This window comes from Myotis brandtii, unplaced genomic scaffold (assembly GCF_000412655.1).
Source record: "Myotis brandtii unplaced genomic scaffold, ASM41265v1 scaffold226, whole genome shotgun sequence".
NCBI lineage: Eukaryota > Metazoa > Chordata > Mammalia > Chiroptera > Vespertilionidae > Myotis > Myotis brandtii.
The window spans coordinates 189,264-205,437 of NW_005358478.1; the positions used below are offsets into that span (position 1 = coordinate 189,264).

At 52.8% G+C, this 16,174-nt stretch overlaps 1 protein-coding gene across 3 annotated transcripts in view; it reads right to left on the reverse strand.

Moving 5' to 3' along the window:
- Positions 1–16,174, reverse strand: part of MYO5B (myosin VB) — a 186,557-nt gene that overhangs the window by 114,860 nt on the left and 55,523 nt on the right. For all 3 annotated transcript variants that reach the window (XM_014539705.1, XM_005866245.2, XM_005866246.2), the window contains exon 2: positions 4,244–4,354. In XM_014539705.1, coding sequence (XP_014395191.1) covers positions 4,244–4,354 — 111 coding nt within the window. The remainder of the gene's footprint in view (positions 1–4,243; positions 4,355–16,174) is intronic.

The window sequence follows — 16,174 nt, forward strand, 5'->3', positions numbered from 1 at the left end:
TGAACAAAGAAAATTTATCCACTAGACTTTTTTATGGGGATACATAAAAGATAAAGTTTACAGCACAAAACCAGCAACAGTTGACAAATTGAGGGTGCACAAATACCAAATGAAATGATTCTTGATCTTTGCGATTCTGTTGCTTCGTGTTATCGGCAGTGCCTGGACCAGAACGGTTATCAGTTTGAAAACAGGCATTGACAAAAAAAAAAAATGCTCATTTGTATAGATTCTCCTAAATTTTGAAAATAAACACTGACTTTATAAGCATTCAAAGTGTGTATACATTTTTTGGGACACCCAATAGATATTAATCAAGGCTCCTTTCTGCCAGGGTTCTTATCCCAGCATCAAGAAGGGTTCAGGAATCTGGAGAAGGCGGTGTGTAGATGTTAAATAGGAATCCAGAGACTAATAAAGAGTCCGGAGACGAGATATAATTTTGAAAGGCATTAGGGGTCAGAGGAGCTTAGCTAAAGGAGCTAAGATCTAAGGTCTTAAGTCTAAGGCCTTAGGTTCTCTTCGTCCCCAGGACCCCATGCTTTTTATTAACACAACTTGTCCTGAGGCGAGGCAGAGATATACACTTCAAAGGGTCAGGGTTTGGTACAGAGTCCATTGTCAGAATGGGGGAATTAGCCTACGGCTGTTCAGGTGTTTGGCCAGTAGGAGCAATAACACGTAGATTAAGATGCCCTTTAACTGTCTGGCAGCCAAGAATCAATTTAATGTATCCTATTCAGGTTTGGGGAAATGCCTTTAGCCATTCCCAACGGGTGACTACATGTGTGACTCAACCCTGTTGAGTCCCCAAGTCTCATCAACCTTTTGATGAAACTCTTGAAATTATGACATGCTGGAATTGGTCTCCGGCACCTTTCTTTCTGGGCAAAGCTCCTTTATTTATATCAACCTTACTCCACACAGGAGACAAGTAAACACTATATGAACACGATGCAGACAAAACTTCCAAAAGGCGGGAAACTAGGGGAAATGAAGGCTTGATCTTTATCTCAATAAATTCTAGAGGGGCTGGCCCCCTTCACCTCCTGCTGAGCAGTGGTACCCCTGGGACCCTAACCAGACCTCCCTGAGCCACTGCAGGGTTCCCAATGGACCATTCCTTCCCCACCCTCCTCCCTCCTAGGAGCACATCTGCTGGGCATCTCTGAGTGGCTCCCCCCCAACTCCTCCCACCCTCACCCCCTCACCCCCGTGGGGAAGAGGCACAGGGAACAGCCAATAGCAGGGCCCCAGAGGTCACCCAGCCAACTCCAGCTTTCAGATTCCAAAGCCGGGCCCTGAGCCCAGAGCCTGTAAACCCTGAAGCAGAAATGCTGGCATCCCATCTTTTGTCAGATGAATCTCCCCTCAAAATACTCTCCAGCAAGTATGCAGAGGGACGCGCATATGCATGAAAACACGGCCCACAAATAAGTGAGTGGTATTGGTTACAGGAAAATTGATAAGGAGCAAAAATGCCCAGAGCAGCAGAAAAGGGGCAGAAGTGCAAGCTCAGCATGCAAAGCCACAGACTCCCGGGCCTGCGCACACCGCACACCGAGAGAGGGGCGGCGGGGCCTGAGACACAGCGGATCTTTTTTCTTTAACAGGAATTTGATTCTAACGCTGCCACAAGTGTCGAGCGTGGACCACTAACAAGGTTTTATTCGAAATCTAAGGGTTTATGATGTGATCAGGGATCATGAACTTTTTGGCACAAAAGACTGCACTACATAATAGCTGGGCCTTTGGAGGTGGGAAAAAAGACTGGATGTTAACAACACATCACAAAATCAATGCTCAGCCACCCACTTGGAATGGACCCCAGCCACCGCCCGAGACCAGGATCATGAACGCAGCAGGGAACAGGCCGATGACAGACATGCACCTGGAGACGGACGGTGGTGATGGCTGCACTGCAATGTCAATGCCCTTGGTGCACTGACCTGGGCGCTTAGACACGGCTGGGATATGCCAAGACCTGGGTCGAGCACGTCCCCCTTTTTAAAGTTCGTGTGTTCCCGTCTTTCTCTCACTAAGTCTGGGCCCCTTGCATACAGGGGGTCCTCGCCATCCAGGTGGCTGCTGGATAGTGGATACAGAATTGAAATGCGAAACCATGGAAATGGGGAAGTTATCCCGGCCACCAGAGGGCAGAGCCTGGCAGTTTGTAGGGGGTTGGGGCAGGAGAGAGAAGGCCTGCTGGGCAGAGTTCCACTCCCCTCCTGGCAAAGAATGAGGAAGCTACACTTATCGCCCGTTAGGCATTCACTGAGATGCGAGAGCCAGTTCGAAAACAGAGTCCTGTGCTAAGGCTAGCACACCTCGAGGCTGTGCACCCATCGCGGCTGGGGAGGGAAAGAGAAGACACTGTCCACGCAGGGCAGGACTCGTTCGCAGCTGGGGAGGCACACATGGCTCGGTTTTGGCCACGCGGATCATGCCTCACTACCTCCATACAGCTCTTTCAGAACACCCACCCCCTTAAAAGATCAACTGAAATGAAATCTGTTGGCGAGGATAAACCATTCGAGTGGGTGAACTAATTTCACTTTTGTCTCGGGCGGGGCGTGGGGTGGGAAGTGTTCAACGTGGTAAACACGGTCCCATCTGCTGGGAATTTTGTTTCTCGCTTCCAAACGAAGGGGAGGCTGGCAGAGCCGCCTGCCGGGAAGGGAAGGGAGTGTGCACACCTCGGAGTCAACATCTCGCACAAACTCCCTGGTCCAGCTTCACGAGGCACACGCTCAGGTGGGTACAAACCCAGTGAGTGGGGGAAGGATGGTCACGCGTCCCACTAACCAACGAGTTAATCACCAACCACAGCAGATGCCATGTCAGCAAAGCCCAAGACACGGGCCATTTCTCAAGGGGGGTCATTAACGAGCTAGAAAGACAAGACCAAAATGCTTGAAAGAAGGAAAAACAGTGAGAGAGTCATTAACGAACTAGAAAGACTCTAAGACCAAAATGCTTGAAAGAAGGAAAAACAGTGAGAGGGAATGGTCAAGGGCTAAGGACGGGCACAAACTTAGTGCTCCTGCAGCTCAGATGGAGGCAAATGCCCTTCCCGCCGTCCTCCAAGCAATGCCTGCTCCGCAGCCCCTCACACTCAATCCCCATTCCGCCACCTCACTCAAAACCTGCTTGCTCCCAGGCTCCCCCACTGCAGACCTTGCACGGTGACCTCTGCCTGCACCCTCCCCACCACTGGCCCCTTCTCACTGGTCCCACCAGGGGCACTGGCCCTTCCTTCCCTTCAACACACCTAAGGGACACAGGGAGGCCTTGGGGTTTTGGCACACACACCTGCCCGGGCCCACAGCACCTGAATCGTCAATGGCTGGCTCCCCCCCACTCCTCCCTCAACATCCCCACTCAGCAGGCTCGCTCCTTCAGGTTCCCTCCCACACCTCGCCCACCTGCCTCTGTGACTCCTGCCACTTTGCCACACCGTGTTCATGCTCACTGTGGCCTCCGGCACTGAGCTGCTCCCTGGAAGGGCAGGCCCACAACCACTCCCCCATGCACCCCCGAACCCAGCACAGAGCGAGCTTTCAAATAGTTGTGAAACGCACACATCACAGAGGCGGCTGGTCACAGAGGCCCATGGAAAGAGAAACTGAAGCAGACGCAGGAGAACAGGACTTCACAGTTACTACCTGTCTTCCTTTCCAGCGAAGCCACCCGAAAGCCAACTCATGAGAAAGAAATCTCACTGCATAGCTAACACATGTCGAGTGCCCAGGCTCCAGGCTCCACCCCGGGTCACACTGTAACTCATCTCATCCTCAGAGTGCCCGAGGCAAACTACCCCAGACGAAGTAACAGGCACAGAAAGTGCTGATCTGCACCAGGCACAGAGCTAAGGATGGCCATGCCGGGATCCCAACCCAGGCAGGGGCGTCCAGGCCGGTGCTCCCACCACGGCACCATGCACCGTCTCCGTGCAGCAGCTACCCCATCACCTCCCAGGGTTGCCTCCCCACGGAGGACACCCCCATTCCCCCCACTCCACTGAGAAGAGTCTGGCCTCGGCCACCAGTGACCTCCTAGCTGCTGACACCCAGGGGCACGTATGTTATGTGACGTCCACGGAGCAGTTTCACGGTTTGGCACTGCCACGCACATCACCATCAACAGCGACAGAAGCCCCTCCTGCAGGAGAAACCCAAGCCCACCGGTACCGCCCAGTCCTGCTCAGCGGACCCGGCAGGCCCGCCCCTCGACCCGCACTTACAGTGTCATCTTCCAGTCTGAGCTGGAGGCTCCTGTCCCCCTCCTTGTAGTCCCTGGTTAACTCGGCCGGGCGCCACACGTCCTCGGGGTCAGGGATCCAGACCCTGGTGTTCTGAAAGATTCAAACAGAAGGAACTTAGACACACAAGGAAGCTTCCAGGTTTCTAATCACGCGCCGCTGTCTAAGGGGCCTTGGGAGAACCGAAGCCGCAGACACATTTCCTCCCTCTCCTTCCAGGACCCACGGAGACCCAGCGCCATGGTAACAGTGAAACACTCACAGGGAGCAGAGGGCAACCTCTAGGTCTAAGAGGATTTCACACATCAGTGACAGTAGAATTCTACCAGGGAGACTGCAAGCCTGCCTCTGGCTTTGATTTTATCCAGAGGTTTATGCCATCATCTCCAAAGGCCGTACAAAATAACAGTGCGCCGCAAACAACAAAACAACATGTGCAAAACCCAACAAGCCCGCAAATCTCCAATCTTCCAGATTCTTGGGAATCTCTGCTCTGATACTCAGAGGAATCAGTAAGGAGAGAATGGGCATCGTTGGACACCTGGTTTATACATGAAACATATTGTGATAAGCACCCTGTAATCCAATACAAGCATGGAGCTCTATCCTCTGACCTTAAGGCACATGTAACCTAGTTGGGCAGGTAATTCGCATAAAAATGTACCCTGAGGGGGGATGTGTCTGTTTCCTCAAGAGAGAGCAGTAGCTCTTCAGTGGGGGAGGGCAAGACGAGAGAGGGGAGGCAACAACAGTTAATGGTGACTTAGAAAGAGAGGAAGTAGACGGCCAAATTCTCCTATAAGTTTTTAAAGGGTGGTGTATAACAGATCTGCCTGAGCAAGCTTTAGACTCAACCCAGTGGGCATCTAACATGTGCCCCCTCTGTGCCAGCTGCTGCCTCGTCGCCTCCGTCTCCACCATAGAGACGCACGTGGCTGCGTGCTGAGATGACAGCAGCGCGTTGTTACTCGAGAATAAAAGAAACGCCGTGTTGTGAGAGAGCCCATGGGTGACGCCTGCAGGCAGGTCCCCTCTGTTTCCTGTCTCCTCCCTGCCTCCCACCTTCATCCTACTTCATGGACTCTCAGCTGAACGTGCCTACGAATTACTCAGCAGAGCTGTTTACCCAACGTCACGCAGGCCACACTTGATGAGCAATTTACAAGACTTCCAAGGGCAATTCTAACCACAATCAAATTTTGCTTTACATGCTGCCTTTGCAAACAACCCCCACCGCCTCTTTCCTCCTCCTCCACCCCCCACCCCACAAAGATGCATGGCCTCTGGAGCCCAGCGCCAGGGGGAACATGATCAGTGCAAGGTACGCAGCCGAGAGAACCGATTGAGAGCGGGGAGGGACGGCACCATAGCCCCAGCGAAGACTGGGGGAAGCAAGGCGTGATCTGCACGGGGGAGATGGAAAGAACTTGGAGGGAAGGGATTCCCTTGGGGTCATGAAAATGTTTTTAAGTAGATAAAGGGGGTGGGTACACAACACTCTTTTAAAGGCCAATGAACTGTTCACTTTAAATAGTCAACTTTGTGTTATACGAATTTCACCTATTTTTAATTTTTAATTTTTTTTTTGTTTTGGCTGCAGACGAAGCACACGCTCCCTGTACACTGTCTGCGGGCACGGGCTCTCCCTGCTAGTCGCTGGGAAGGCGATGAGATAAAATGTACGCTTCCAACAGAAAGCCATCCTTTCTGAGAGCCAAGCAGACACGCTCTAGAACCAAGGTTCTTTGTTGCCTCTTCACGGTCTCATCTTTGAGGAATTCCTCCAAACAAATCCGACGTCTCGCAGCTTTCTGGGCGGCGGCAGTCTGTAGGGAAGACAAGCTCGCGCACAGCACTCATTCCAGTGCCATCTGTCCCCGCAGGACCTCGCATGGCCTTAAGAGATGGGCATGTTTGCTTTCATCATATCGAAGCAGAGTAACAAGTCAGCTCAGCTCACTTCTTCCCTCTCTGCAGGGCCGCACAGAGGCAGCTCTCAGACCCACGGCTGCAGGGACTGACCACCTGTGGCCACAGTGCTCCACCTTGGAGGCACATCACATCCCCGGGAGCTGTGCCAGCTTCCCATGCCAGGCAACCCCTCAGGCCCACGGCATCCGTCTCCGGGTGGGAATCAAGCAGTGTTGTCAAGCTCCCCCAATGCATTCAATGTGTGAACAAGTTTGAGAACCACGGGGCATGCGGTTTGATTGGGTAACTGTGGCTCCCAGGGCACCACGGGCCTTAGAGGCTCCTCCCACCAGCCGGTGGTGGACCTCGAAGTCCAGCCGTGGAGTCTTTCTCCCGAGCTAACGCACTGGCTTCAGAAAGCCCAGCTGAAATGAGAATTCGATGTCGAGGAGCGGAGAGCACTTCCCCGGGCACACTAATCACCACACAGCGGGGGGTGATGGAGCGCGTGGGCTCAGGGCCAAGCAGCCGGGTGGGAATTCCACCCCCACCAACACGTGGGCAGGTGGCTGAACGGGTCTGAGCCTCGGTTTCCTCAGCTGTGCCATTGGGTGAAAGGCAGACACTCACGAGGCTCCAAGAATGAGATGAGATCCCACGCCTCAGAGTATGTGATGCAGCGCGAGCAAGAGTGACGGGGATGAGGGTCCTGTTCCTGTTCCGTCTGGAAGGCAGGATCCGGACGGGATCTTGCACAGGATGGAGGGATGAGAATGGGAAAGTGACCAGCCTCAGGTGTCCCACACACGGGGCCCCTCTGGACATCCCACAAGTGATAGGGCACAGGTGGCCATGTCTTGCCTTTAACCATTTCCTGGATGTAGCCTTCCACTCCACCCTGCGAGAAGCAGTTCTCAGTGCGGACTGGCATCTAAGAGTTACCTGCACATCTGAAAAACAGACCAGCAGCCCCGTGTTCCACGCTTGAATAATGAAGATGAAAACTTTGGGAGCAGGGCCCAGCACTGTGGTTTTTGTTTTGTCTTATTTTAAGCTTCGCAAGTGAAGGGTGTGCCGTCCACGTCGAAACCACTCTTCCAGAGTGAGCCTCAGAGCCAAAGGGAAGAGAACCCTGGGCACCTGCTCCCTGGAATGACGGATGCCCCCTTCAGAACCTTACACTAATGTGAGTAATTTCAGGCACTTTAATCACTTCATGTTACTTTAAACACTAAGGTAAGGTAAGCAGGGTTATGGCTAATATTTCAGAAGAAAAAACCGTGGGTACAAAGTACTAATTTGCCCAAGTTCACGGTGAAGAGTGAGTTTGGAGCTGGAGCAATATTTCTCCGTCTCCCCCTCATGGAGAAATACTGACTTTCTTATAGCAGCCCAGGGCCACCGCATATACATTTCACAGAGTACAGTGTCTTGTAATTACACATGAGCAAGCAGTGCCAGTGCCCGCTTAGAATGACACTCCGAGGGAAGCCACCAGGCGGCTCCAGCGTTAATGACTGGGCAGATGGAGGTTTGGGTTGCAACGTCCCTTGCCTTGAGGCACGGCAGTCGGGGCAGAGTCCCCTGGGAATGGACGAGAGGGGACCCCGCAGCTAATCCAGCTGCTGAGTGGGTAACTGCCCGTCCGTTCCCACTGTGTTTAGGGGACAAGGACAGGCCCACCTTGTTCATGGCTGTGCCCTCACACGAACGTGAGGCCAGGGTTTCGAGGGCACTCACCTCTGCTCTGTAATTAAAATCCGGGCTCTGAGCGGGTGGGGGGAAAGGGAAGTCTTTGATAAAACAAGGAAACAGTCAATAGCATTTGCTCAGGACATGAGTTTTGTTCTAGAACTCAGTGGGAAAGATGCAAGACCTTGTTGATCAGCTCCCATCGCTCACGGAGCACAGAAGCCACCACATGTCTCCATACGGGACCAGTCTGAGGTCCATCCCAGAGGTTCGGGGAGTGAAGGAGACCTGGAAGGCTCCCTCCAGGGGCTCAGACACAGATGATCCCCACAGGACCTGTGCACACAGCCTCCCAGAGCGCAGGCCCTCCTCCCTCCCGTCTGCTGGGGAGTCAGTCCATCCAACCTGTGCACACAGCCTCCCGGAGCGCAGGCCCTCCTCCCTCCTCCCTCCCGTCTGCTGGGGAGTCAGTCCATCCTCCTCCCGCAGCGGCAGGTCCAGCTTCCGGGTTTCCCTGTTTACTCATCCATTAAAGGCTTCCTGGACCATAATACCTCCCCTTTTCCCTGAATGCCAGAGGAATTAGATGTCACACCACATTAGAGATGCGTAAGTACACTGTTTATCCAGAACTAAGTCACTGAAAATCCACGAGTAATTTCTGGGCTACTCAGGTGGGTTCCTGAGACCCAACCAGATCTCTTCAGAACTTGCTCCTGACTCTATTCCAGGTGAAGAGGAGCTGAAACTTACTGCGGAGACGGGGAGCAAAACCATGCAGCATCCTTAGGCCAAGGAGGATGCAAAAAAAGCAGAGAAGCAAGCTTCGTTCTGTAACGTATGAAATGCACGGCTAAATGGCAACGTTGTACTAAAACCCAATGCTTCCTTTTACTTAAACGAAACAAGAGTCAAACATGCCAAAGGCAGGGCCATCTCCATGTCTCTGGCACGGGCCAGCCCACACAATCGCAGCTTTGATATTTGCTACCTTACATACCAGACGCTGTGCTAAATGTGTTATATACATCATTATATGCCCCTGTCTTCAAGGGTGTCAGACACATCATGTAATCCATCTACCGGAAAGGGCATAACTGCTTGGCCAGCACGGAAATCCATAGCACGTGACGAGACCTAAGTTCATGCTGGTCATCAGGACAGGCGTTGCTGCAAAAGCAAGATTCCAGCTGAGCAGCACGTGACGGGACCTAACCTCGTCCGGGTCTAGGACAGGCGTTGCTGCAAAAGCAAGATTCCAGCTGAGCCTGGATGGACAAGGAGGAGATGGACACGGCAGGGAGAGAAGAACATCCTAGGCTGAGAGGGTATCAGTGGGACAAGCCCGGGGCGGGAAGGCGTAGGGCTCGCAGAAGAGCTGAAAGCGGCCAGTGTGGGTGGGACAGAGGCGGAGCAAAGGGCTCCGACTGACACAGGGGAGACCTGCAGGGGGTCCCCGGAGCCACGTGGCAGAGTTTCATGGCTGATGGGAATGTCTGCAGGGGCTTTAACCACAAGGAGAGACATGGTCCAAACCACACAGTTAAGGGATCGGTACTTTCAGATCAATGGGTGAGGGACAGAAGCCTGTCTCTGGGTTCAGCTAACTCTTCCAATGGGCGTGCTCCAGGCCTCCACCTCTGTCCTCCTGTGCACACCCCCGCCACACACACACACACCCCACCCCCGAAGCAGGGGGTGTCTCTGTAGTTCTGCCCCGAGTGTTCCTCTGACTGCATCACTAGGTACTTCATCATTCCACACAGCTAAGCGCCACTCCCACGATGTGTCACAGTGACACGCTTCCACAGGCCGATACTCTTTACCTGCGTCTCATTTTATTTCATCCTCAACCAGGTCTCCCTGCTTTTTCCCACGGTACTTTGTCCCCTGGGGCTTATTTAGAGTTTCATAGAGTTAAGCGGAAGCGTTGACCATGAAGAATGAATGTCGGGTCTGGGTACACTGGCAAACAGGCCCAGGAATAGTGTCTAAGGTTCTGGGGCCTCAGGGAAAAGGGAAAAAAGGTTCCACAAGCAACAGGCACGCTGAGCAGCAGCCACGAACCTGACTGTGACTTTAGAGCTAAGACGTTCAGTGAGCGTCTCCTGCAAAAACCATCGCTCACCAAAGCCCTTAAAGCTCTGCCTCTGGGCTCCTCCTGGTGCTGAGGATGACGGGGCAGCCATCATCAATAACGCAGCCTGCTGGTGTGGAACGGAATCATTATCTGGAGAGCTCTACCCAGCATTAATATCAAGCAAATGTGCTGTCGGGGAGCCATAGATTTTCTCAGACGATCACGGCTAACACATCTTCTTCACGCCAGGTGATCATGTGTTAGCGACCAATTCAGATGTAGGTTTACGCTGAAGTGTCGCTTCAGGTCCTGTTGGAAAGTAGCTCTGTGGTTTGAAAGAACTGCTGACCTGTCCCACTAGGTTACTAACCAGAAAAAACTTGGGAGGGTTTTAGAAAAGAGGGAAGGACATGTGGCTGGTGTCGCATGGGCCCTTTAAGGCTCTTTTCTGGAGGATGTGGTGGGAAGGGGAAGGACTCCGCTCAAGGAGACAAGCTAAAATGAGAGGATGTGGGTTCATCCTCTAGAACTTCTCTCCCCCCCGCCCCCAGCAGTTACCGTGAAAACCCCTAGAAGAGGGGGTACAGAATGAGTGGGGGTCCCCTGCACCTCCTGTTGAACTTGTTCACAGCAGGCCCTTGCCGGAGCTCATTTTGGATGTGGAGATGGAGGCCTCTGCTTGCTGCCTCCCCCACTCACCTGAGCAGCATCAGCACCAGGTGAGTGAGCTGCTCTGAAAGGCGTCAGGCTCTCCCTGCTACTGTTAACACAGGGACCCAGGAGGGGAGGTGGCAAAGGAGGGCTCAGTCTTCCTTACCCAGTAAAGCACAGCACGTTCTAGGAAAGATATAACCCTTTTTAAAAAATATATATTTTATTGATTTCGGAGAGGAAGGGAAAGGGAGAGTTAGAAACATCAATGATGAGAGAGAATCATTGATTGGCTGCCTCCTGCACACCCTCTCCTGGGGATCGAGCCTGAAATCCAGACATGTGCCCTTGACCGGAATCAAACCCAGGTCCCTTCAGTCCGCAGACCAACACTCTATCCACTGAGCCAAACCACCTAGGACTATGAAACACTTATAAACTGGAACCATTTTAAGTACAGAGGAACTAAAAACTCGGAGGCAACTTGAGGAAGACCCATTCTCCAAAAAATTCTCACTTTCATACAACTGGCTGACATGCTAGATCACCGATAAGCTGTTGGCAAACGCTTTAGTGGATTAACGGCGGGTATGGAAATAGATGCCGTTCCAGGTCTTACACAGGCAAGGTGTTCAACCACTCAGATTCCCGGGCAAAGCCTGAGTAACACTGCACCCTTTCCGGAACCACAGGTGCTAAAATAGGGATGCGCCCGGGTCCACAGCTCTGTCCTTCCCCGGGCCTGTGCTGAGGCCCAGCGCGGCGTGGATGGGAGCCTGGGGAGGCTTCCCACAGCAGCAGCTGCAACACCTCCAGCAAAGGTGGGTGGTCCAGGCAGGGCCCACCTTAAAGTAAAAACGTACGAAAGGAAGAAAAGCTATCACCCCGCTTTGGTACACAGACAGAGTCACATTCACGCTTTCCAAGATGACCGAGAACGTGGACCTGGGACGGTCCAGCAGGGGCGACTGCGTCTTGGTGTGCAAGGTGTGCTGGTCTGGTAAGCAGGTTACCGGGGGCACGACCTCCCTCGGCGTCTAAATCACAGAACGGCCATGAATTTCAAAGCATTCACATTCTCCAGGCCTTGGCTTCCCCAGTGAGTAGGCTGAACTAATGAAGCTCTGAACGCTACGTCTGCATTTATCACTCAATCACCTCTACCCTTTCGCAGGTGAGGGAAACAGTGCCCAGAGCTCACTGCTCTCCAGAGTTAAAAAGTGGCCGGGCCGGTGTGGCTCAGTGGTTGAGCGTTGACCTATGAACCAGGAGGTCACGGTGCGATTCCTGGTCAGGGCAAATGGCCAGGTTTCGGGCTTGATCCCCAGTCGGGGGTGTGCAGGAGGCAGCCGACCAATGATTATCTCTCATCATTGATGTTTCTCTCTTTCCCTCTCCCTTCCTCCCTGAAATCAATAAAAATATACTTTTTTTTTTTTAAAGTGCCCTGAGAACCCGTAGGGAATGGGTGAAAGGACAGAAGTTCCCTGATAATAAATAATTAGATGTTTAAAACAGACCACTTATGGGTCTCCTCTCTCCTGCTGTACCTACCATCTGCTTGTGTTTAACGTGGCACCTTCATATTTTGGTATGAAGCCTGTTTTTACTGCTGACAGAAGGATGAAGAACAGCATCACGTTACGACAGCTTTCCACCCCTCACAGTTGAGATGTTAATCAACAAAATGCCTGCAAATTTCTCCCTGCCGAGTCCTGACACCCCACCCCCACACTCAAGGGCTTCACAGGAGCTGGTGCTGTCCAGCCTCATGTCCACTAGCCCACAGCTGGACGAGGCACACGGCCCTGCTCCCCTGTGTCCCCACTAGAAGCCCTGGAGGTCTCCTGGGCACCACCAGGCCCTGTCAATCCTGTAGCGACTCCCTCCCATCCTCTCCACGGGCCCCAGCAAACCCTGCTCTCAGCCCCGTGGAACTGATGCCACGAAGGAGAGCCACTCCGATCGCCCAGGCAAAACGTGGCTACACTCCATCTGCGCTTTTCTAACCAGAGCCCATCAGAGAAAGAATGAAGGCTGAAGGGCCCTGAGCATTGGCCTGTGGCCTGTGAGGCTGAGGAAGAGGCCACAGTCCAGCTCAGGCTCCTCCAGGTCCCAGGGATCCAGTCCAAAGTCTGGAGAGCATCGCAGGCTGATGACAATCAGCACAGTTTAGGGAAGTGACAGGAAACCACGCACGGTGGAGTGTTCAGGGAGGACGGGCTGAGCAAACGTTAGGAACGGGAGTCGGTGGTCTGCAGGCTGGTCCCAGTCGGGTCACCAACTGCTGCGGAACCGGGACAAGCCCCGTGCTCACGGAGGAAGGCCCGCTTCCTTCCTCAGTTTCCTCTCTTGTAGGAACTGCCTGTCCTACCTCACAAGGGCACCAGAGGAGAAAAATTCCAATCAGACATGCTACCCCTCCCAGGGGCAGAAGACGACACTGTGGTAGGAAGTCTTCTAAGACATGGTTTGCCCTGGGGGAGCTAGCAGCAGAGGTAAGCGAAGCATGAAGAAGCAAACGTGAATTAAACATCAATCAAAGGTAAGTGGCGGACAGGACACGGAGTTAATGGAGATGGGCGCAGAATTAAATCCAGTGAGTGGCACCAGCCCTCAGCGACGCCAATGGGAGCGCTCTCGGCTGGAAGTCCAGGAGGAGTCCTCAAAGAGGACTTGACTCGCGTGACCCGAAGCACGTGCAGGACAAGGGCTAATACTCCAGGCGGGAACGGGCGAGGCCACCTGGGCTGAAGCCAGGGACTTTGGGCAGGTGTGCTGGGCTAAGTTCAAAAGGCAGGTCGACGTCCCATCACAGCCGAGGACTTAATTCCTCACCAAGGGATTCTCACCTGGTCCTTTACCCAGAAGAAGCCAGAGAAAACGTATGAGCAGCCGGGTGGTGAGTACAAAGTGTGTTTATAGCTTCCGAGCGTCACACAAATGCTTTGTCACCACTGCTATTCTCAGCACCTACCCCTGCAGCCACCGTGTACAGCAAGCATGTCAAACTCAAAGGCTAACACGGGCCAAATAAACAAGGCATGCGGCCCGAGGGCTGCGAGTTTGACATGCTTGGTGTAAAGGGTACCCAGATGGCAGAATAAACACATTAAAAGACAAGATAGACCAGTGGATAATTTATATCAATTTAATCACTGAACAGGACTCTGCACCAGATGGAGCAGGCAAGGTAAGAAAAGCCCAGAACCTCTAACAGCGGTTCTCAACCTGTGGGTCGTGACCCCTGAAAATACATCCTGCATATCAGATATTTATATTACGATTCATAACAGTAGCAAAATTACAATTATGAAGTAGCAACGAAAATAATTCTATGGTTGGGGGTCACCACAACATGAGGAACTGTATTAAAGGGTCGCGGCATTAGGAAGGTTGAGAACCACTAGAACATAAGCAACTGAACTCAAACCAACCTGAGTTTAGAATGCAGACTTTCTCTACATGAATGTACCCTTAGAAGCCGGGGTTCTAAAACAACTTTCTTTCTTTTTTAAACTGTTTTTTTAAATATTTTTTTATTGATCTCAGACAAGAAAGGCGAGGGAGAGGTAGATAGAACCATCAATGATGAGAGAGAATCATTGATTGGCTGCCTCCTGCACGATTGGGGATGGAGCCCACAGCCTGAGCATATGCTCTGACCAGGAATCGAACCGTGACCTCCTGGTTCATAGGTCAATGCTCAACCACTGAGCCACCACCGCCGAGCTAACACAACTTTCTTGACCACATTCTTGGTCCTCCTCCTTCCCTGGCCACGTCACTGCTTAGATCACTGCCTGTGCCCCAGGACTAAGGTGCAGATGAGAGAGAATCTCTGGATTCCGTGGGTCTGGGAGACGTCACAGAAAGAGACAGGCTGGTATCTCAGGTGCAGGCCAAGGCACGGAAGAATCCCAGTGTCCAGCGTCTACTGGAGAGTGACGAGTGGGAGTGGGGAAGGCTGAGCCGGGGAGCAGAAGCACCAATTCCATGGCCTGAATCGGGCTATCGTTTCCCCCCTTCACAGGTTAAAGGAAGGGACTGGCTTTCTGAGCAGCACTGTGAGTCGGCCATCACACCAGGTGTTCCCTGTTCAGTCTCACCTAATGCTCACAACTCCCCCGTGGAGCACTGCCCCCCTTGTTTCTATCGATGCTGGGGCTGCAGCCCATAGCAGGCAGGTCTCTCTGCCCAGGGCCATGCAGCCAGGGCAGAGCAAGCCCGGGTTCCAGCAGGCTCGAGGTCCTTCCCTCCCCATCCACGCCACACTGCGCTCCCCAAGAAAGACCAGGAGCTCTAGGCTTCTGGATTCCAGGAAACAGACACCAAAAGGTGGGAGGGAGCACAGGACAGGAAGCCCAAGTCCCCCATAAACAAGCTGTGACGGGTGGAGAACAGCTTTCTGTCCCTCACGTGAGCTTGGAGCCAGAAACCTGGGCCAATGCCTTCCGGCTCCGGCTCTCCTTCCTGCCACCACAGCCCCATTTCCAAAGACAAATATCAGTGGCAATTTGAAGCCCTACCAGTAAACGTGCCTCGGGCCAGGGCGTGCCGGGCTGCGGAGTGACCAGAAGGCCGGACTTTGTTTCAGCGAGTCTCACGGTTCAGTGAGTCCTACCTCAAACTGCAACCCGCATCTAAGAATGCCTCAAGGATAACCCTGTTAACCTCCCCACATCTCCTGCGTGAGCTCATTGCTTGAAAAATCATCTCCAATGAAGCCACAGCTGTGGGAGCAAGAAGGTGGGACTGGCAGGGTGTTTTCCTTCTTTAATTGCAAAGGATGGATGTGCCAACGAGCAGCCTGTAGCCAGAGGCAGAGCCCGTCCCTGTGAAGGGAGAAGGCAGAGGCTGGGGGTGAAGTCCAGACCCGTCAGGCTGTGGGAACCGAGTGGAAAGTGAGCCCATTGTAAGCTCACACACTTGAGGCGGCAGCATGGGCCCACCCCACCCTGTTCCCTCCCAACACCCTCAGGGTGAGGCACTAGGTCAGTGATGGCGAACCTTTTGAGCTCAGCGTGTCAGCATTTTGAAAAACCCTAACTTAACTCTGGTGCCGTGTCACATATAGAAATTTTTTGATATTTGCAACCATAGTAAAACAAAGATTTATATTTTTGATATTTATTTTATATATTTAAATGCCATTTAACAAAGAAAAATCAACCAAAAAAATGAGTTCGCGTGTCACCTGACACGCATGTCATAGGTTCGCCATCACTGCACTAAGTGATGGAGGGGTAGGACTTGCCTCCATGGGATGGAGCCAGAAAGAAGAACGCTCTCGATGGCCGTTGCTCCAAAGTGGACATTTTTATATGATGTGGGGGGAGCCAGTGGTGACGTGCCCCCCAGAGTCGTGGTTCGACAAGAGGCCAGCAGACCTCCACGTGCCACGCATTCGACGTTAGGATAAGGCAGTGGGAAGAGGGGCAAACGGAAAAATTGCTACGTCATCAAAATCCCCATGGAATCATGCTGAACGATAAACCTATGGAGCATGTGCTATGTACAAAGCCCTGTGCAAATCATTAGGAGGAGCCGGGTTCCCACGTGAGGAGCACGTCACAACA